The 17335-nt window shown below is 43.3% G+C and overlaps 2 protein-coding genes across 4 annotated transcripts in view; one reads left to right on the forward strand and one right to left on the reverse strand.

Annotated features, from left to right (window-relative positions):
* Nucleotides 1-7713: 7713 nt before the first annotated feature.
* On the reverse strand, nucleotides 7714-11508 carry LOC110520182 (protein ADP-ribosylarginine hydrolase-like). The gene is made up of 4 exons (XM_036964942.1): nucleotides 10936-11508; nucleotides 10783-10820; nucleotides 10101-10219; nucleotides 7714-9507 (listed from the first exon to the last, which is right to left on the reverse strand). The coding sequence occupies exons 1-4, from the start codon at nucleotides 11303-11305 to the stop codon at nucleotides 9093-9095; spliced, it is 942 nt and encodes a 313-aa protein (XP_036820837.1). The 5' UTR covers nucleotides 11306-11508; the 3' UTR covers nucleotides 7714-9092.
* LOC110520180 (rho GTPase-activating protein 15) overlaps nucleotides 11133-17335 on the forward strand; it is a 52006-nt gene continuing 45803 nt past the window's right edge. Inside the window, exons 1-2 of one of the 3 annotated variants that reach the window (XM_021597316.2) lie at nucleotides 11133-11261; nucleotides 11620-11726. The gene's annotated coding sequence lies outside the window, so the exon portion shown is untranslated. Of the gene's footprint in view, nucleotides 11292-11619; nucleotides 11727-12835; nucleotides 12861-17335 lie in introns of those variants that run through there. The other 2 variants (XM_021597315.2, XM_021597318.2) reach the window with 2 other exon arrangements.

Consider the following 17335-nt stretch of genomic DNA (forward strand, 5'->3'; position numbering starts at 1 on the left):
TAAAACTGACTATGTTTGGCAGCATGAGTGAAGGATGCTTTGTTTGTGAAATAGGAAGCCTATTCTAGATTTAATTTTGGATTGGAGATGCTTAATGTGAGTCTGGAAGGAGAGTTTACAGTCTAACCAGACACCTATAATATGTGGACAACTACAAATACCTAAGTCAGAACCGTCCAGAGTAGTGATGAAGAGCATGCATTTAGTTTTACTTGCATGTAAGAGCAGTTGGAGGCCACAGAAGCAGAGTTGTATGGCATTTAAGCTCATCTGGAGGTTAGTTAAAACAGTGTCCAAAGAAGGGCCAGAAGTATACAGAATGGTGTCATCTGCGTAGAGGTGGATCAGAGAATCACCAGCAGTAAGGGCGACATCATTGATGTATACAGAGAAAAGAGTCGGCCCGAGAATTGAACCCTGTGGCACCCCTATAGAGACTGCCAGAGGTCTGGACAACAGGCCCTCCGATTTGACACATTGAACTCTGAGAACTAGTTGGTGAACCAGGCGAGGCAATCATTTGAGAAACCAAGGCTGTTGAGTCTGCCGATGTCAATCACCACATTCTCAGAGTCGAAAGCCTTGGCCAGGTCGATGAATACAGCTGCACAGTATTGTCTCTTATCGATGGCGGTTATGATATCGTTTAGGACCTTGCGCGTGGCTGAGGTGCACCCATGACCAGCTCGGAAACCAGATTGCCTAGTGGAGAAGGTACGGTGGGATTCAAAATTGTCGGTGATCTGTTTGTTAACTTGGCTTTCGAAGACCTTAGAAAGGCAGGGTAGGATAGATATAGGTCTGTAGTAGTTTGGGTCTAGAGGGTCTCCCCCTTTGAAAAGGACAACAAAAATCATAACAGCAAGGCCAACTGAATATGTTTGAGTGCATGTATGTGTGACAGTATTGCTTCCGTCCCTCTCCTCGCCCCTACCTGGGCTTGAACCAGGGACCTTCTGCACACATCGACAACAGCCACCCTCGAAGCATCGTTACCCATCGCTCCACAAAAGCCGAGCAAGGGGAACAACTACTTTAAGGTCTCAGAGCGAGTGACATCACCGATTGAAATGCTGTTAGTGCGCACCACCGCTAACTAGCGAGCTATTTCACATTGGTTACATATGGCACTATTTAAGTGTGTGTCCGTGTATGTGTGCATTTGAATGAGAGTGTGTGTATATGCATGTGTACAAACACCTGCACAGCATCAGCCTCAGGCAAACTGGCATTAGCTGTAACAACGCTGCCCCTCAGTGTCATTCAAACATACTTTTTGTCATGTTTAATTTTATTTTTTGAAAACTTTTCTTTGACCGCCATTTTCCGGCTGATTCTCCGGTTGTTCATTCATAGCTCTTCCCCCTCGTTTTTATTTTTTTACTCTTTTTCTCCCAAATTTCGTGGTATGCAATTGGTAGTTAGTCTTGTCTCATCGCTGCAATTCACATACGGACTCGGGAGAGGCGTCCTCCGAAACACAACACAATCAAGCCACACTGCTTCTTGACACAATGCCCACTTAACCCGGAAGCCAGCCGTGCCAATGTGTCAGAGGAAACCCCATACACCTGGCGACCGTGTCAGCGTCCACTGCACCCGGCCCGCCACAGGAGTCGCTAGTGCACGATGGGACAAGGACATCCCTGCCAGCCAAACCCTCCCCTAACCCGGACGATGTTGGGACAATTGTGCTCCGCACCATGAGTCTCCCGGTCGTGGCCGGCTGCGACAGAGCCTGGACTCAGAATCTCTAGTTGCACAGCTAGCACTGCGATTCAGTGCCTTAGACCACTCGGGAGGCCCTATACTGCCATCTATCTGCCGTCCAGGGAACAGTAGATATATTCAATGAAGTGATTCAGGCCTGCATTAAACACATTGAATTTAAATTGTATCATTGTTATGAATGGAAAATGGGAAAATCACAGCGAGCCTGCGGGCCACGCAGTGCAATGAGTATCAATGCCCTAGTTGCTTGATAGTGAAGGATTCAGAAGGGGTCTTTAAAGAGGTCCAGCAGCAGGGGTCTTGATTCAATAGGGCATTTACTGTCAATCTTGAGATGTATTCCAACAGATTATTCAGAAGAAATATAATTGTTACTGTGAGGGGCAAAGTATTCTGTTGTGCAAAAAGTAAATGAAACGGCTGCTTTCAAATTCTGTGATTGTAATGTACTTGGTGTAAAGTGGTTTGTATTTATGTGGGTCGTTACCTGGGTTTCTCACAAGGTTGCTGAGCTGGAGGAGGTTTCTGGAGCTCCTGCATCGTCTCAGAAGTTCACCCAACGCTAGAGGAGAGGGAAAGAATGAGAAATGTGGAGGTTTAGTATATTGATACCGTGAAATTATAAAAAGACAACTATTCATGGACTGTATTGGTATCATCTCCTACAGGGTTTGTTATAACTCTGAGGTCTGATGCAATTTCCATGCAATTCCTGCCTTCAGTTTTTTACTTACCTAGGCCTCTTCTCACTTGTGATTGCACAAGTTCCTCAGTTGTTGGTGGAGGACTAGGGGGTAGGAGTCCAAGTCTTCTAGGGTCTTCGGGTTCTTCTCCTTGGCATCCCACCACCAGATTCCAACCACTTCCTCAAAATCTTGTATTGGGGGTCTGAAATGTGGCCATATGTCTTCTTAGTCTTAAGTATGTAGACACCCCGATATTTAGCATTTTTTTTATACAGTCTTCTATATCTATAAACCAACATAATTTGACAGTATGCATTGTATAAAAAAATGTCATTTCAAGAACAATTAGTAAGTTCACAGATCTTGCAATCTGAGTACAACAGAACAAATAAGGTTGTGCATCACCTCCCTCAATGGTTTAGAGCAGTAGTTCCCAAACCTTTTATAGTCCCATACCCCTTCAAACATTCAACCTCCAGCTGCGTACCCCCTCGAGCACCAGGGTCAGCGCAATCTCAAATGTTGGTTTTTGCCATCATTGTAAGCCTGCCAAATACACACTATACGATACATTTATTAAACATAAGAATGAGTGTGAGTTTGTCACAACCCAGCTCGTGGGAAGTGACAAAGGGCTCTTATAGAGCTCTGTACCTGTATTTAGTTTTCACGCTAGTGAGGGCCGAGAATCCACTCTCACATAGGTACGTGGTTGCAAAGGGCATCAGGGTATTAACAGTGCGATTTGCCAAGGCAGGATACTCTGAGCACAGCCCAATCCAGAAATCTGGCAGTGGCTTCTGATTAAATTCAATTTTCACAGAACCGCTTGTTGCAATTTCGATGAGGCTCTCTTGTTCAGATATCGGTAAGTGGACTGGAGGCAGGGCATGAAAGATAACGAATCCAGTTGTTTGTGTCATCTTTTTCGGGAAAGTACCTGCGTAAATGCACACCCAACTCACTCAGGTGCTTCGCTATGTCACGTTTGACATTGTCCGTAAGCTTGAATTCATTTGCACACAATCATACAATGATGGAAAGACCTATGTGTTGTATGCAAGCGATCAAACTTTAAGCTCGTCTCAATTCAAGAAATGAAAATTTAAAAAACATGTCAATACTTTGACCCTTGATAACCAGCGCACTTCTGTATGTTGTAAAAGCGTTACATGGTTGCTGCCCATATCATTGCATGGTGCAGAATATACACAAGTTCAGGGGCCTTTCTTTAACAAAGTTAACCCTTTTCACTGTAGTGTCCAAAACATCTTTCAAGCTGTCAGTCATTCCCTTGGCAGCAAGAGCTTCTCGGTGGATTCTGCAAAGTACCCAAGTAGCGTCTTGGAGAAACTTCTTGTAAGCCCGATACCACTCCACTATGTCTCCCTGTCATGGCTGTTGCGCCATTAGTACAGATACCAACACATCTTGACCACAAGTCCATGTAAAGTCACAAAGCTGTCCAGTATTTAAACAATATGCTCTCCTGTTGTCCCGTTTTCCAGTGGTTTGCAGAAGAGGATGTCTTCCTTAATTGACCCCCATAAACATAACGGATATATACCAGGAGCTGTGCCAGGCCCGCAACGTTTGACTCATTTGCTGTAATGCATAGAATTCACTGGCTTGTATGCGAAGCAGTAATTGTTTCAAAACATCTCCTGCCATGTCACTGATACGTTGTGAAAGAGTGTTGAAGGATGAAGGCATTGTCTGTATAGGTTCTTGGCCTTTTCCCCCAGCATTGTCCCCGCCATATTAGCGGCAGCAGGAAGAATTAAGTCCTACACAATAGCATGGGGCTTGACTGTCCTAGCCGTTCGGTAGCTCATCATATAAGATGCTTCTAGCCCCTTCTTATTAATGATATCTGTTGCTTTTATACATGTCTTACAACTGGAAAGTCGTCTTATTTCTCGCTCAAACTCCTGTGGCTTAATTTTCAAATTGCCATATTTTGTTTCTAAATGTCTGCGCAAGAGTGAAGGTTTCATCGAGTTGTGAGATAGTAATTTTGCACATATAACACACTGTGGCTGAGGAAAGGCACTACTCCCAATATAAGTGAATCCCAAATCAATGTAGTTCTCATCATATTTGCGCCTCTTCGATGATCCAACGTCCCTGTCTGATGTTCGGTGCTTTCTCGGTTAAAGGGGCAGTAGCTCTTCAGCAGCAACAGATTCACAACTGTCTGTGTCCATGCTAGCTGGGCTAACAACAAATGTAGAATTACTGATGCTAGCATTGTGCAAGCAGAACAACTTGTGTCGTTGACAGGTGCAGGTGTAGTACTGCTGGTAGTAGCAGTACTACTAGTGGAGCTGGTATGCGTCTCTGTGGACGCGGGCCTTACTAACCATTTATCCATATTTGAGCAAATGGAATGAGCAGCAGCTACGTTTGGCTACAAACGGACTGTTAGTGGAATTCCGGCGAGAGAGTAACGATTAATGTGATTGTATGTTAATTATTTGAATAAGATACCTGTATTTGACATTGTGTAGTTATTTCGCTGAACACTTGATGGTTTAATTTTTGGGGGGGCAATGAAACGAGGCTACTCACCCAAATGTATATTCCTGTTGGAAAATATAAATGTAGTGTTTGAAAGTGTGAAAAAAAATGTGTATAACATTGCAAATACACTTAGAAGTTCCTTTTTTATATGAAATGACAATGTTCTTGCATCCCACATCCTTGCCTACTTCTCAATCGTATTGTAGAAGAAGGTCCAGGGTCACTCTCCTCGGACCCTCTTCTCCAATAGGTTTTGAAAAGGAGGCAAGGGGAGAGGATGTAAGCAATTCAGGAAATATTAATTTAAAAGACACTGTGTTTGGCCAATGTGTGAGTGCGAACATGTGGGTGGGGCAGACTTGAAAAGTTCTGTTCAAAACTTCCTCCAACTTCAAATAGAGTGGGGACTTACATCTTGGTTCCATCTGCATTCTGCCAGTGCTGCCAGCAGTGTTCTGGCATCAGACTGGTGGTGAAAGGGAAGAATGCTGGCTGGCGTACATCAGAAAATGGTTGTGGTAGGACTCTAGATCAGCTGTTGATCTGTAAAAACAAAAAAGAACACAAAGACATGTCATAATGAATCCGTCATGAAATCAACTAAATTGTAGTCCTCCTTTGGCTGTGAATGTCAAACATCACCCTGATGAAGGGTTTACCGATCCTCCCCTCTGTGAGGCGTCTGTTTCTCAAACTAGACACTAATGTACATGTTGACTTGGCCCATGTTGAATTGATACAATGCTTCCCACAGTTGTATGAATTTAGCTGGATGTCCTTTGGGTGCTGGATCATTCTTGATACACACGGGAAACTGTTGAGCATGAAAAATCAAGCAGCGTTGCAGTTCTTGACAGAAACCATAGCGCCTGGCACCTACTACCATACCCCATTCACGGGCACATAAATCTTTTGTTTTCCTCATTTACCCTCTGAATGACACACACCATCCATGTGTGTCCAAGACTTTAAAAATCCTTCTTTAACCTGTCAAGTGGATTTAACAAGTCACATCAATAAGGAATCATAGCTTTCACCTGGTCAGTCTGTCATGGACATTCTTAATGTTTTGTATACTCTGTGTATTTTCTTAGTCCAAGTAAAGTGACACAGGATGGTCATACTGCTTCTGGACAGTGCCAAAGTGTATTTTCTACAAGTTATTTCAAACATGATTAAAAAAATGACTCAATGTAATTACTACAACAAACAATTTAAGAAACAAACTTTCAATTGAAAGGAAACTTCTTGGCAGAGGAATAACACATTTGAATAAATGTGGGTTTGACATTCTTAAAAGTAGGGGTCATAACCAGCTATAAAATAATGCAATTTGTCAAAACAGCTGTAAAGATATGGTAAATAATGTCATGACAGTGTTATGACCATATTATGCAGGTTATCTCAGCTCTTATGATACATTTTCATAAGAAACATTAATGTGTTGGAAATCCCAAATTGTTTGCATAGTCAACTTACACACAGCTCTGACAAACATGCTTAAAGTTGAAGTCGGAAGTTTACATACACCTTAGCCAAATACATTTAAACTCAGTTTTTCACAATTCCTGACATTTAATCCGATTAAAACATCCCTGTTTTAGGCCAGTTAGGATCACCACTTTATTTTAAGAATGTGAAATATCAGAATAATAGTAGAGAATGATTTATTTCAGCTTTTGTCTTTCGTCACATTTCCAGTGGGTCAGAAGTTTACATACACTCAATTAGTATTTGGTAGCATTGCCTTTAAATTGTTTAACTTGGGTCAAACGTGTCGGGTAGCCTTCCACAAGCTTCCCACAAATTTTGGCCCATTCCTCCTGACAGAGCTGGTGTAACTGAGTCAGGTTTGTAGGCCTCCTTGCGCACACACACATTTTCAGTTCTGCCGACACATTTTCTATAGGATTGAGGTCAGGGCTTTGATGGCCACTCCAATACCTTGACTTTGTTGTCCTAAAGCCATTTTGCCACAACTTTGGAAGTATGCTTGTGTTCATTGCCCATTTGGAAGACCCATTTGCAACCAAGCTTTAACTGACAGTTCTCCAAAAAGTACGATCTTTGTCCCATGTGCAGTTGCAAACCGTAGTCTGGCTTTTTTATGGAGGTTTTGGAGCAGTGGCTTCTTCCTTGCTGAGCGGCCTTTCATGTTATGTCGATATAGGACTCGTTTTATTGTGGATATAGATACTTTTGTACCTGTTTCCTCCAGCATCTTCACAAGGTTCTTTTGCTGTTGTTCTGGGATTGATTTGCACTTTTCGCACTAATGTATGTTCATCTGCAGGAGACAGAAAGCGTCTCCTTCCTGAGCAGTATGATGGCTGCGTGGTTCCCATGGTGTTTATTCTTGCGTACTATTGTTTGTACAGATGAACGTGGTACCTTCAGGCGTTTGGAAATTGCTCCCAAGGATGAACCAGACTTGTGAAGGTTGTAGACCTTTTCTGAGGTCTTGGCTGATTTCTTTTGATTTTCCTATGATGTCAAGCAAAGAGTTACTGATTTTGAAGGTAGGCCTTGAAATACAGCCACAGGTACACCTCCAATTGACTCAAATGATGTCAATTAGCCTATCAGAAGTTTCTAAAGCCATGAAATCATTTTCTGGAATTTTCCAAGCTGTTTAAAGAAACAGTCAACTTAGTGTATGTAAACTTCGGACCCACTGGAATTGTGAAACAGTGAATTATAGGTGAAATAATCTGTCTGTAAACAGTTGTTGGAAAGATTACTTGTCATGCACAATGTAGATGTCCTAACCGACTTGCCAAAACTATAGTTTAACAAGAAATGTGTGGAGTGGTTGAAAAACAAGTTTTAATGACTCCAACCGAAGTGTATGTAAATGTCAGAATTTAACTGTACCCCACCAGACTTGCCACCTGGGGTCTTTTCACAGTCCCCAAATCCAATACAAATTCAAGAAAGCATCAAGTATTATATAGAGCCTTTATCGTATTTCAGAATCTAGACATACAGTACTCCATATTTGAGGGAAAACTATATGGAGTATAATGACACCAAGATGTGTCTGTATCATGTACAGTTCACAGATCACAGGGTCTTGCAGGAGGCGTGAATAGGTCTAAAAAGGGCCTAAAATGGCAATTCCTCTGTAAATATCCTTCCTCCCAATGAAGTTCTTATGTGAGAACTACCAGAACAATCTAGAGTGGAATTGCCCTATCTTAACTTATCAGCAGATAGGAAAAATTACTTTAAGGATATCAAAGACTGAGCCAGACATACAGTTCACGTTTAAATTGTTCATAATTTTCTACAGTGATGATTGCAACCACTTTCCTATAACAAGCTGATATGGGATAGAAGCCACACTGTTAAACAGGTTTCACTGGAAAATCAAGCTACAGAAAGGAGAACAGCATATTTTTCAGGGAGGGAACCAGTGAAGAAAAATCACCAGTGTAAATATGATTTATTTATTTTCCCTTTTGTACTTTAACTATTTGTATCGTTGCAACACTGTATATAGGGATAATATGACATCTGAACTTTTGTGAGTCTAATATTAACTGTTCATTTTTTTTATATATATTTTTTCTTCACTTTTATCTATTTCACTTGCTTTGGCAATGGAACCATATGTTTTCCATGCCAATAAAGACCTTATATTGAAATTGAATTGAGAGACGGGGAGAGAGGAGGGAGTTTCAAGAGTGATTTGTTAAGTTACATTGCCACCCTCTGGTCACCACCATACGTGTAGTCTCCATTTTGAAGATGTACACAATAACGTCAATCTAATCTGAAGTAAAGCAATCCATTTTTACACTCTGCCATAGCTAATGTGCTACAATAATAGCACAACTGTAGCAGTAATGTATGTTAGTGAAGGATTGATTATAGGCTGGTAATTAAACATTTTACGTTGCCATAAAATAAAATGTTTGTAATTATACAGCAAATTCTGCAGCTGCGTATGACTCCATCTCCTAGTCAGTAGGTAGACTACAGTTTGAGATCATAAATACTCTATAAATCTTTCCAGATCCAGTCATATTCTTTAAAAATATGTAATAAAAAACCAAGGGATACAAAATTAGTGTCAAAAAAGGAGAAATGACTGATCATCTGCAGGATATGTAATGAATTTCACCTTTAACCATCTTGGTTTCATTTACTTCACTCTTTCAAAGAACCTAGATGTTTCCCCCTGAGCTTGTATAGCCGTTCCCCTAGTTTGGATAGTCTGTCACGGTACTCAAGCCTCTGGTAGTTGATCTCTGGCACCCCTCTGAAGCCGAACAGTGCGCCCCACCAGGCAGCAGCGATCACGGCCGTGGAGTCGCTGTCCCCGCCATGGAAGAAGCCATGATTGGCCAGCTCAACCCAGGAGTCGCCTGCCCTCAGGAGGGCATCGTAAGCTATCATGGGAGCATCATGCCCACTGGCGCCACCACAACCCTTGAAGCTCACCGCCCTATAGAAACTCTCCCTCTCCTTCACACCGTAGAAGTCTGGGAACTGAGGTTTGCTCTTTCCATCCAGAATGCCTCTCTTTTCTAAATAGGATTTCCACTGAATTCCAAAGTAGTCCCTGGAAAAATGAGATTAGTCAGAAGCAGATGAAAGTTATACATCTTTCTACATTGTAAACCCAGCCATAGATGTAGGAATTTAATTTGGCCTGTATTGTCGCAGCAAAATAATTCTGCAGCAACAGGATTTGATCGTTTAGTCCATGATGTTGCATGATCGGTGATTAGGCTTTTTGCTGGTAACATGAGGCTACATGAAAAATGGAATACTGATAATTTGACTGGGTGTTAGTGCAGTTTTGTGTGAATTTCTGTAAACTCCAAGCTCATCTCCATTTCCTCTAGGGCAGGAAAACTCTCAGCAACAAAAAAATGTCAAAACTAAGATCCAATATCTGGGTTGGACAATGGTGTGTTATTAACTGGAATCAGTATGTCACATTTCTTTATAAACAACAACTTTCACTAATTAACATTGAGGTGTGACGTACAGTCAACCAAAGGAGGCTGTTGGGCAGAGATATTGGAGGACTGGCTTATAGTAATGGTCGGAATGGAGTGGTATCAAACATATCAAAGGAAACCATGTGTTTGACACCGTTCCACTCTGCCCACCAGCCTCCTCTGCAGAAAACCACAACAAAGGCCTCACCAGTGCGCCATGTTCAGCTCCACACAATTGCCCGAATGCCTGACGTACTCCTTGGCTTTGTCCAGGACCTCCATGAGTCTGTGTCCACAGGCAGGGTGCCCCTCACGTAGAGCATGGTGCTTGCAACGCGTGGGTTAGTTTCCCACAGGGGACCAGCATGAAAAATATGAAAATGTCTGCACTCTCCTGCAAGTTGCTCTGGATAAGAGTGTCTGCTAAATGACTAAAAATGTAAATGCTAAAATATTTGTATGTTTAGTGTTAGAGAAAATGTGCAGATTTTCTAAAGGGCTCTCGATCAAAACATCTGCCCCCATCTGTGAACGTCTCACAGAACGCTAGATTGACTTCCAGAACTCATTAGGAACACACCTTTCATCTCATGCTAATATTGTCTGTCTATGACAAATGGAAAGTGATTTTTATTTTAGATTAATGGCTATAATATTATGTCTGAATGTGCTACCCTGTTGAAACCACTCTCTCCTGCTGTGCTACGATGTAACTATCGCAGGCATGTGCTTCACCTGTGAGGTAGGGTTCAGCTCGGAGTGGATGGACAGTAGGAAGAGCAAATAAAATGGTTTCAGATTTCACATCCTACGACAGATAGGCGCAGAAAAAATGCTACTATGTACGTGGGAACCAGGGCTATTGCTCAATGCAAGCCATTTTGATCTACGGTGTCCACAGAACCGGTACCAGAACCACGTAGGTCCCCTATATTTACATTAAGATAAGTGTACCGTGCCCAAGTGTGCAGAAATATTGCCATATGCCTCTCATGTTAACACAACATGACACACCTCATGAAGGAATATAAACTGTTACATACCTGCTCCTCTTCCAGCCATGTCTGTCATGCTTACAATGTACTTCTCCACCAGGGCTCGATACAGCACAGGGAGGGACGCCCCTTCCCCCTCCCCTACCTTGACCAGAGCCTCAGCTGTAGCCAGGTGCATGACGGTGTCATCACTAACAGGGAAGTCTATGGCATCCAGCTTCTCTAGACCTCCTCTCTTCTGAACTTGCTCATGTATTAACACTCCATCATTTTCAAATTCCCAGGTACCATGGTTGCAGCCCAGGGCATCTCCTGCTCCACTCAGGACCATGCTGGCCTTGTACCTCTGTTCCAGGGGGACCGTGTCTGACATGGTGAGATCTGGATGGTGTTCAATCACTTCTGTAAGAGATTCCATTGGATCATTGACTAATTGAATGTGACATTGAATGTTGATTAATATAAAATACAGAAAAAAGCTGTTGAGACGAGATATGAGGCGGTCAACCCCAATGAGAGTCACTGAACCATCAATGATAAAAGACAAACGTCACAGAATGTAGAGATATGGATGTATTGTGTAGAATTATTGAATGTCCCCAATACGAGCTAGTGCAGTAAATTGATACCTTGTGCTGGTGGCTGATCTTATAGACTTATATAGGCAGAACTTGAGTGTCAGTTTCCCTCTGTCGGTTCCCTTCCTGTAATTCTGTACTTTCCCTTTTGCAGTCTCCGCCCCCTCTCAGCTCCATACAAGGCAACAATGAGTTTTGAAAAACACTTCCTCGATTAGGGCCAATGGGAATGTGAAGTTGCAATTGCCCCATCTTCTGGAAGTAAGTAGGAAATGCATAGTTTATTGACTATTGTACACTTTCCTCACGGTCTATTCTAAAACTTTATGCCTTATAAAACATTTATAGATTATTGTTTATGTTAAGGTTTGACCAAGGATGGCGCCCATGAAGACCACATTTTGAATTGTGCATTCAAATTAAACTGACAGTGTGTCCTCACTGTAAATAACCAAGCTGACATCATCAGGAGTGTTGTTAAGGTGAATCAGAGAAGGATGAAGAAGAGAGACATTCTACGAATTCATTTTTTCTGGTTCATACAGTCAATGAACAAAGCAGACCAAACCCAGCTGCTATCGTATTGGTGTCCATGGGACAGCCGCCACTTGCTTTTAAGCAGACTAAAACAATGACAAAATGTTTCAATTGTTAACATCCTCAGTAAGACATCTTTATTTATCCACCATCTTTGGGTGAATTCCCCAAGACCACAGGAAAACCCCAAATGATGTAAAATTTTGTCATCAACCAATGTCATCAACAAACAATTGTTTTGGAGCTTGTTGATAATGTTACAACATTCGTTTTAAATCTTATGATATATTTATTTCACCTTTATTTAACCAGGTAGGCAAGTTGAGAACAAGTTCTCATTTACAATTGCGACTTGGCTAAGATCAAGCAAAGCAGTTCGACACGTACAACAACGCAGAGTTACACATGGAGTAAAACAAACATACAGTAGAAAAATAAGTCTATATACGATGTGAGCAAATGAGGTGAGATAAGGGAGGTAAAGGCAAAAAAAGGCCATGGTGGCGAAGTAAATACAATATAGCAAGTAAAACACTGGAAGGGTAGATTTGCAGTGGAAGTATGTGCAAAGTAGAAATAATAATGGGATGCAAAGGAGCAAATTAAATAAATATAGTAGGGGAAGAGGTAGTTGTTTGGGCTAAGTTATAGATGGGCTATGTACAGGTGCAGTAATATGTGAGCTGCTCTGACAGCTGTTGCTTAAAGCTAGTGAGGGAGATAAGTGTTTCCAGTTTCAGAGATTTTTGTCATTCGTTCCAGTCATTGGCAGCAGAGAACTGAAAGGAGAGGCGGCCAAAGGAAGAATTGGTTTTGGGGGTGACCAGAGAGATATACCTGCTGGAGCACGTGCTACAGGTGGGTGCTGCTATGGTGACCAGCGGGCTGAGATAAGGGGGGACTTTACCTACCAGGGTCTTGTAGATGACCCTGAGCCAGTGGGTTTGGCGACGAGTATGAAGCGAGGGCCAGCCAACGAGAGCGTACAGGTCACAGTGGGGGGTAGTATAGGGGGCTTTGGTGACAAGACGGATGTTACTGTGATAGACTGCATCCAATTTGCTGAGTAGGGTATTGGAGGCTATTTTGTAAATGACATCGCCGAAGTCGACGAGCAGTAGGATGGTCAGTTTTACGGGGGTATGTTTGGCAGCATGAGTGAAGGATGCTTTGTTGCGAAATAGGAAGCCAATTCTAGATTTAACTTTGGATTGGAGATGCTTGATGTGAGTCTGGAAGGAGAGTTTACAGTCTAACCAGACACCTAGGTATTTGTGGTTGTCAACATATTCTAAGTCAGACCCGTCCAGAGTAGTGATGCTGGACGGGCGGGCAGGTGCAGGCAGTGATCGGTTGAAGAGCATGCATTTAGTTTTACTTGTATTTAAGAGCAGTTGTAGGCCACGGAAGGAGAGTTGTATGGCATTTAAGCTCGTCTGGAGGGTTGTTAACACAGTGTCCAAAGAAGGCCACAGTGTCCAAAGAACCCTGTGGCACCCCCATAGAGACTGCCAGAGGCCCAGACAACATGCCCTCCGATTTGACACGCTGAACTCTATCAGAGAAGTAGTTGGTGAACCATGCGAGGCAATCATTTGAGAAACCAAGGCTATCGAGTCTGCCGATGAGGATGTGGTGATTGACAGAGTCGAAAGATTTGGCCAGGTCAAGGAATACGGCTGCGCAGTATTGTTTCTTATCGATGGCGGTTAAGATATCGTTTAGGACCTTAAGGTGCACCCATGACCAGCTCTGAAACCAGATTGCATAGCGGAGAAGGTGCGGTGGGATTCGAAATGGTCGGTAATCTGTTTGTTGACTTGGCTTTCGAAGACCTTAGAAAGGCAGGGTAGGATAGATATAGGTCTGTAGCAGTTTGGGTCTAGAGTGGCCCCCCCTTTTAAGAGGGGGATGACCGCAGCTGCTTTCCAATCTTTGGGAATCTCAGACGACACGAGAGGTTGAACAGGCTAGTAATTGGGGTTGCAACAATTTAGGCAGATCATTTTAGAAAGAAAGGGTCCAGATTGTCTAGCCCGGCTGATTTGTCCATATTTTGCAGCTCTTTCAGAACATCAGCTGACTGGATTTGGGAGAAGGAGAAATGGGGAAGGCTTGGTGGAGTTGCTGTGGGGAGGACAGTGCAGTTGACCGGGGTAGGGGTAGCCAGGTGGAAAGCATAGCATGGCCAGCCGTAGAAAAATGCTTATTGAAATGTTCAATTATAGTGGATTTATCGGTGGTCACAGAGTTTCCTATCCTCAGTGCAGTGGGCAGCTGGGAGGAGGTATTCTTATTCTCAATGGAATTTACAGTGTTCCAGAACTTTTTTGAGTTTGTGTTGCAGGAAGCAAATTTCTGCTTGAAAAAGCTAGCCTTGGCTTTTCTAACTGCCTGTGTATATTGGTTTCTAACTTCCCTGAAAAGTTGCATATCACGGGGGCTGTTCAATGCTAATGCAGAATGCCATAGGATGTTTTTGTGTTGGTAAAGGGCAGTCAGGTCTGGAGAGAACCAAAGGATATACTGTATCTGTTCCTGGTTCTAAATTTCTTGAATGGGGCATGCTTATTTAAGATGGTGAGGAAGGCATTTAAAAAAAAATACCAGGCATCCTCTACTGACGTGATGAGGTCAATATCGGGTCGATTAGAAAGGCCTGCTCGCTGAAGTGTTTCAGGGAGCGTTTGACAGTGATGAGTGGAGGTCGCTTGACCGCTGACCCATTACGGATGCAGGCAATGAGGCAGCGATTGCTGAGATCTTGGTTGAAAACAGCAGAGGTATAGTTAGAGGGCAAGTTGGTTAGGATGATATCTATGAGGGTGCCCGTGTTAACGGCTTTGGGGTGGTACCTGGTAGGTTCATTGATAATTTGTGTGAGATTGAGGGCATCAAGCTTAGATTGTAGGATGGCTGGGGTGTTAAGCATGTTCCAGTTTAGGTCAACTAGCAGCACAAGTTCTGAAGATAGATGGGGGGCAATTAGTTCACATATGGTGTCCAGAGCACAGCTAGGGGCAGAGAGTGGTCTATAGCAGGCGGCAACGGTGAGAGACTTGTTTTTAGAGAGTTGGATTATATATCTTGATATAAAGTGTATACCATTCATATTGTGAACTGTTACTGTAGAAAACATTAAGGACACCTGCTCTTTCCGTGACATAGACTGACCAGGTTAATCCAGGTGAAAGCTATGATCCATGTTGATGTCACCTGTTAAATTCACTTCAATCAGTTTAGATGAAGGGGGGAGTCAGGTGAAAGAAGGATTTTTAAGCCTTGAGTCAATTGAGATATGGATTGTGTATGCCTGCCATTCAGAGGGTGAATGTGCAGGACAAAAGAGCAGGGTGCACCTCAATATTAGGAAGGTGTTCTTAATGTTTTGTGCACTCAGTGTATCTCTACATTTTGCTAATGGAAGTATGCTGGTGCCTTGCAAAAACAAATCAAATCAAAGTTTGTCACGTGCGCCGAATACAACAGTAGACCTTACAGTGAAATGCTTACTTACAGGCTCTTACCAATAGTGCAAAAAAAGGTATTAGGTGAACAATAGGTAGGTAAAGAAATAAAACAACAGTAAAAAGACAGGCTATATACAGTAGTGAGGCTATAAATGTAGTGAGGCTACATATAGACACCGGTTAGTCAGGCTGATTGAGGTAGTATGTACATGTAGATATGGTTAAAGTGACTATGCATACAGTATATGATGAACAGAGAGTAGCAGTAGCGCAAAAGAGGGGTTGGCGGGTGGTGGGTGGGACACAATGCAGATAGCCCGGTTAGCCAATGTGCGGGAGCACTGGTTGGTCGGCCCAATTGAGGTAGTATGTACATGAATGTATAGGTAAAGTTGCTATAAATATATGATAAACAGAGAGTAGCAGCAGCGTAGAAAGAGGGGTTGGGGGAGGCACACAATGCAAATAGTCCGGGTAGCCGTTTGATTACCTGTTCAGAAGCCTTATGGCTTGGGGGTAAAAACTGTTGAGAAGCCTTTTTGTCCTAGACTTGGCACTCCGATACCGCTTGCCGTGCGGTAGGAGAGAACAGTCTATGACTGGGGTCTTTGACACTTTTTAGGGCCTTCCTCAGGCCTTCCGCCTGGTGTAGAGGTCCTGGATGGCAGGCAGCTTAGCCCCAGTGATGTACTGGGCGGTATGCACAACCCTCTGTAGTGCCTTGCGGTCAGAGGCCGTGCAATTGCCGTACCAGGCAGTGATGCAACCAGTCAGCATACTCTCGATGTTGCAGCTGTAGAACCTTTTGAGAATCTCAGGACCCATGCCAAATCTTTTTAGTTTCCTGAGGGGGAATAGGCTTTGTCGTACCTTCTTCACGACTGTCTTGGTGTGCTTGGACCATTCTAGTTTGTTGTTGATGTGGACACCAAGGAACTTGAAGCTCTCAACCTGCTCCACTACACTACTGCTCCTCTACAGCTCTACAGCTCTTAACCTGCTCCACTACCACCTGCTCCACTCCAGCTTGGTCCTCCTTTTCCTATAGTCCACAATCATCTCCTTAGTCGTTGTTACATTGAGGGATACGTTGTTATTCTGGCACCACCCGGCCAGGTCTCTGACCTCTCTATCGGCTGTCTCATCATTGTTGGTGATCAGGCCTACCACTGTTGTGTCATCTGCAAACTTAATGATGGTGTTGGAGTCGTGGTTGAACAGGGAGTACAGGAGGGGACTGAGCACACACCACTGGGGAGCTCCAGTGTTGAGGATCAGTGTGGCAGATGTGTTGCTACCTACCCTCACCACCTGGGGGTGGCCCGTCAGGAATTCCAAGATCCAGTTGCAGAGGGAGGTGTTTAGTCCCAGGATCCTTAGCTTAGTGATGAGCTTTGAGGGTACAATGGTGTTGAAAGCTGAGCTGTAGTCAGTGAACAACATTCTCACATAAGTGTTCCTTTTGTCCAGGTGGGAAAGGGCAGTGTGGAGTGCAATAGAGATTGCATCCTCTGTGGATCTGTTGGGCGATATGCAAATTGGAGTGGGTCTAGGGTTTCTGGGATAATGGTGTTGATGTGAGCCATTACCAACCTTTCAAAGCACTTCATGGCTACAGACATGAGTGCTACGGTCTGTAGACATTTAGGCAGGTTGCCTTTGTGTAATTGAGCACATGGACTATGGTCTGCTTGAAACATGTTGGTATTACAGACTCAATCAGGGACATGTTGAAAATGTCAGTGAAAACATCTGCCAGTTGGTCAGCACATGCCCGGAGCACACGTCCTGGTAATCCGTCTGGCCCCGCAGCCTTGTGTATGTTGACCGGTTTAAAGGTCTTACTCACGTCGGCTATGGAGA

The sequence above is a fragment of the Oncorhynchus mykiss genome, chromosome 3, assembly GCF_013265735.2.
Source record: "Oncorhynchus mykiss isolate Arlee chromosome 3, USDA_OmykA_1.1, whole genome shotgun sequence".
In the NCBI taxonomy this organism is placed as follows: Eukaryota; Metazoa; Chordata; class Actinopteri; order Salmoniformes; family Salmonidae; genus Oncorhynchus; species Oncorhynchus mykiss.

Bases quoted from the DNA above. Each gene is read 5' to 3' on its own strand.
- LOC110520182 (XM_036964942.1), bottom strand. From the start codon at position 11,305: ATGGAATCTCTTACAGAAGTGATTGAACACCATCCAGATCTCACCATG. The intron at 10,821-10,935 runs GTATGTAACAGT...ATGTAAATATAG, and splicing joins CATGGCTGGAAGAGGAGCAG to GGGACCTACGTGGTTCTGGT. The intron at 9,508-10,100 runs GTGAGGCCTTTG...TCATTTTTCCAG, and splicing joins GAGCTGAACATGGCGCACTG to GGACTACTTTGGAATTCAGT.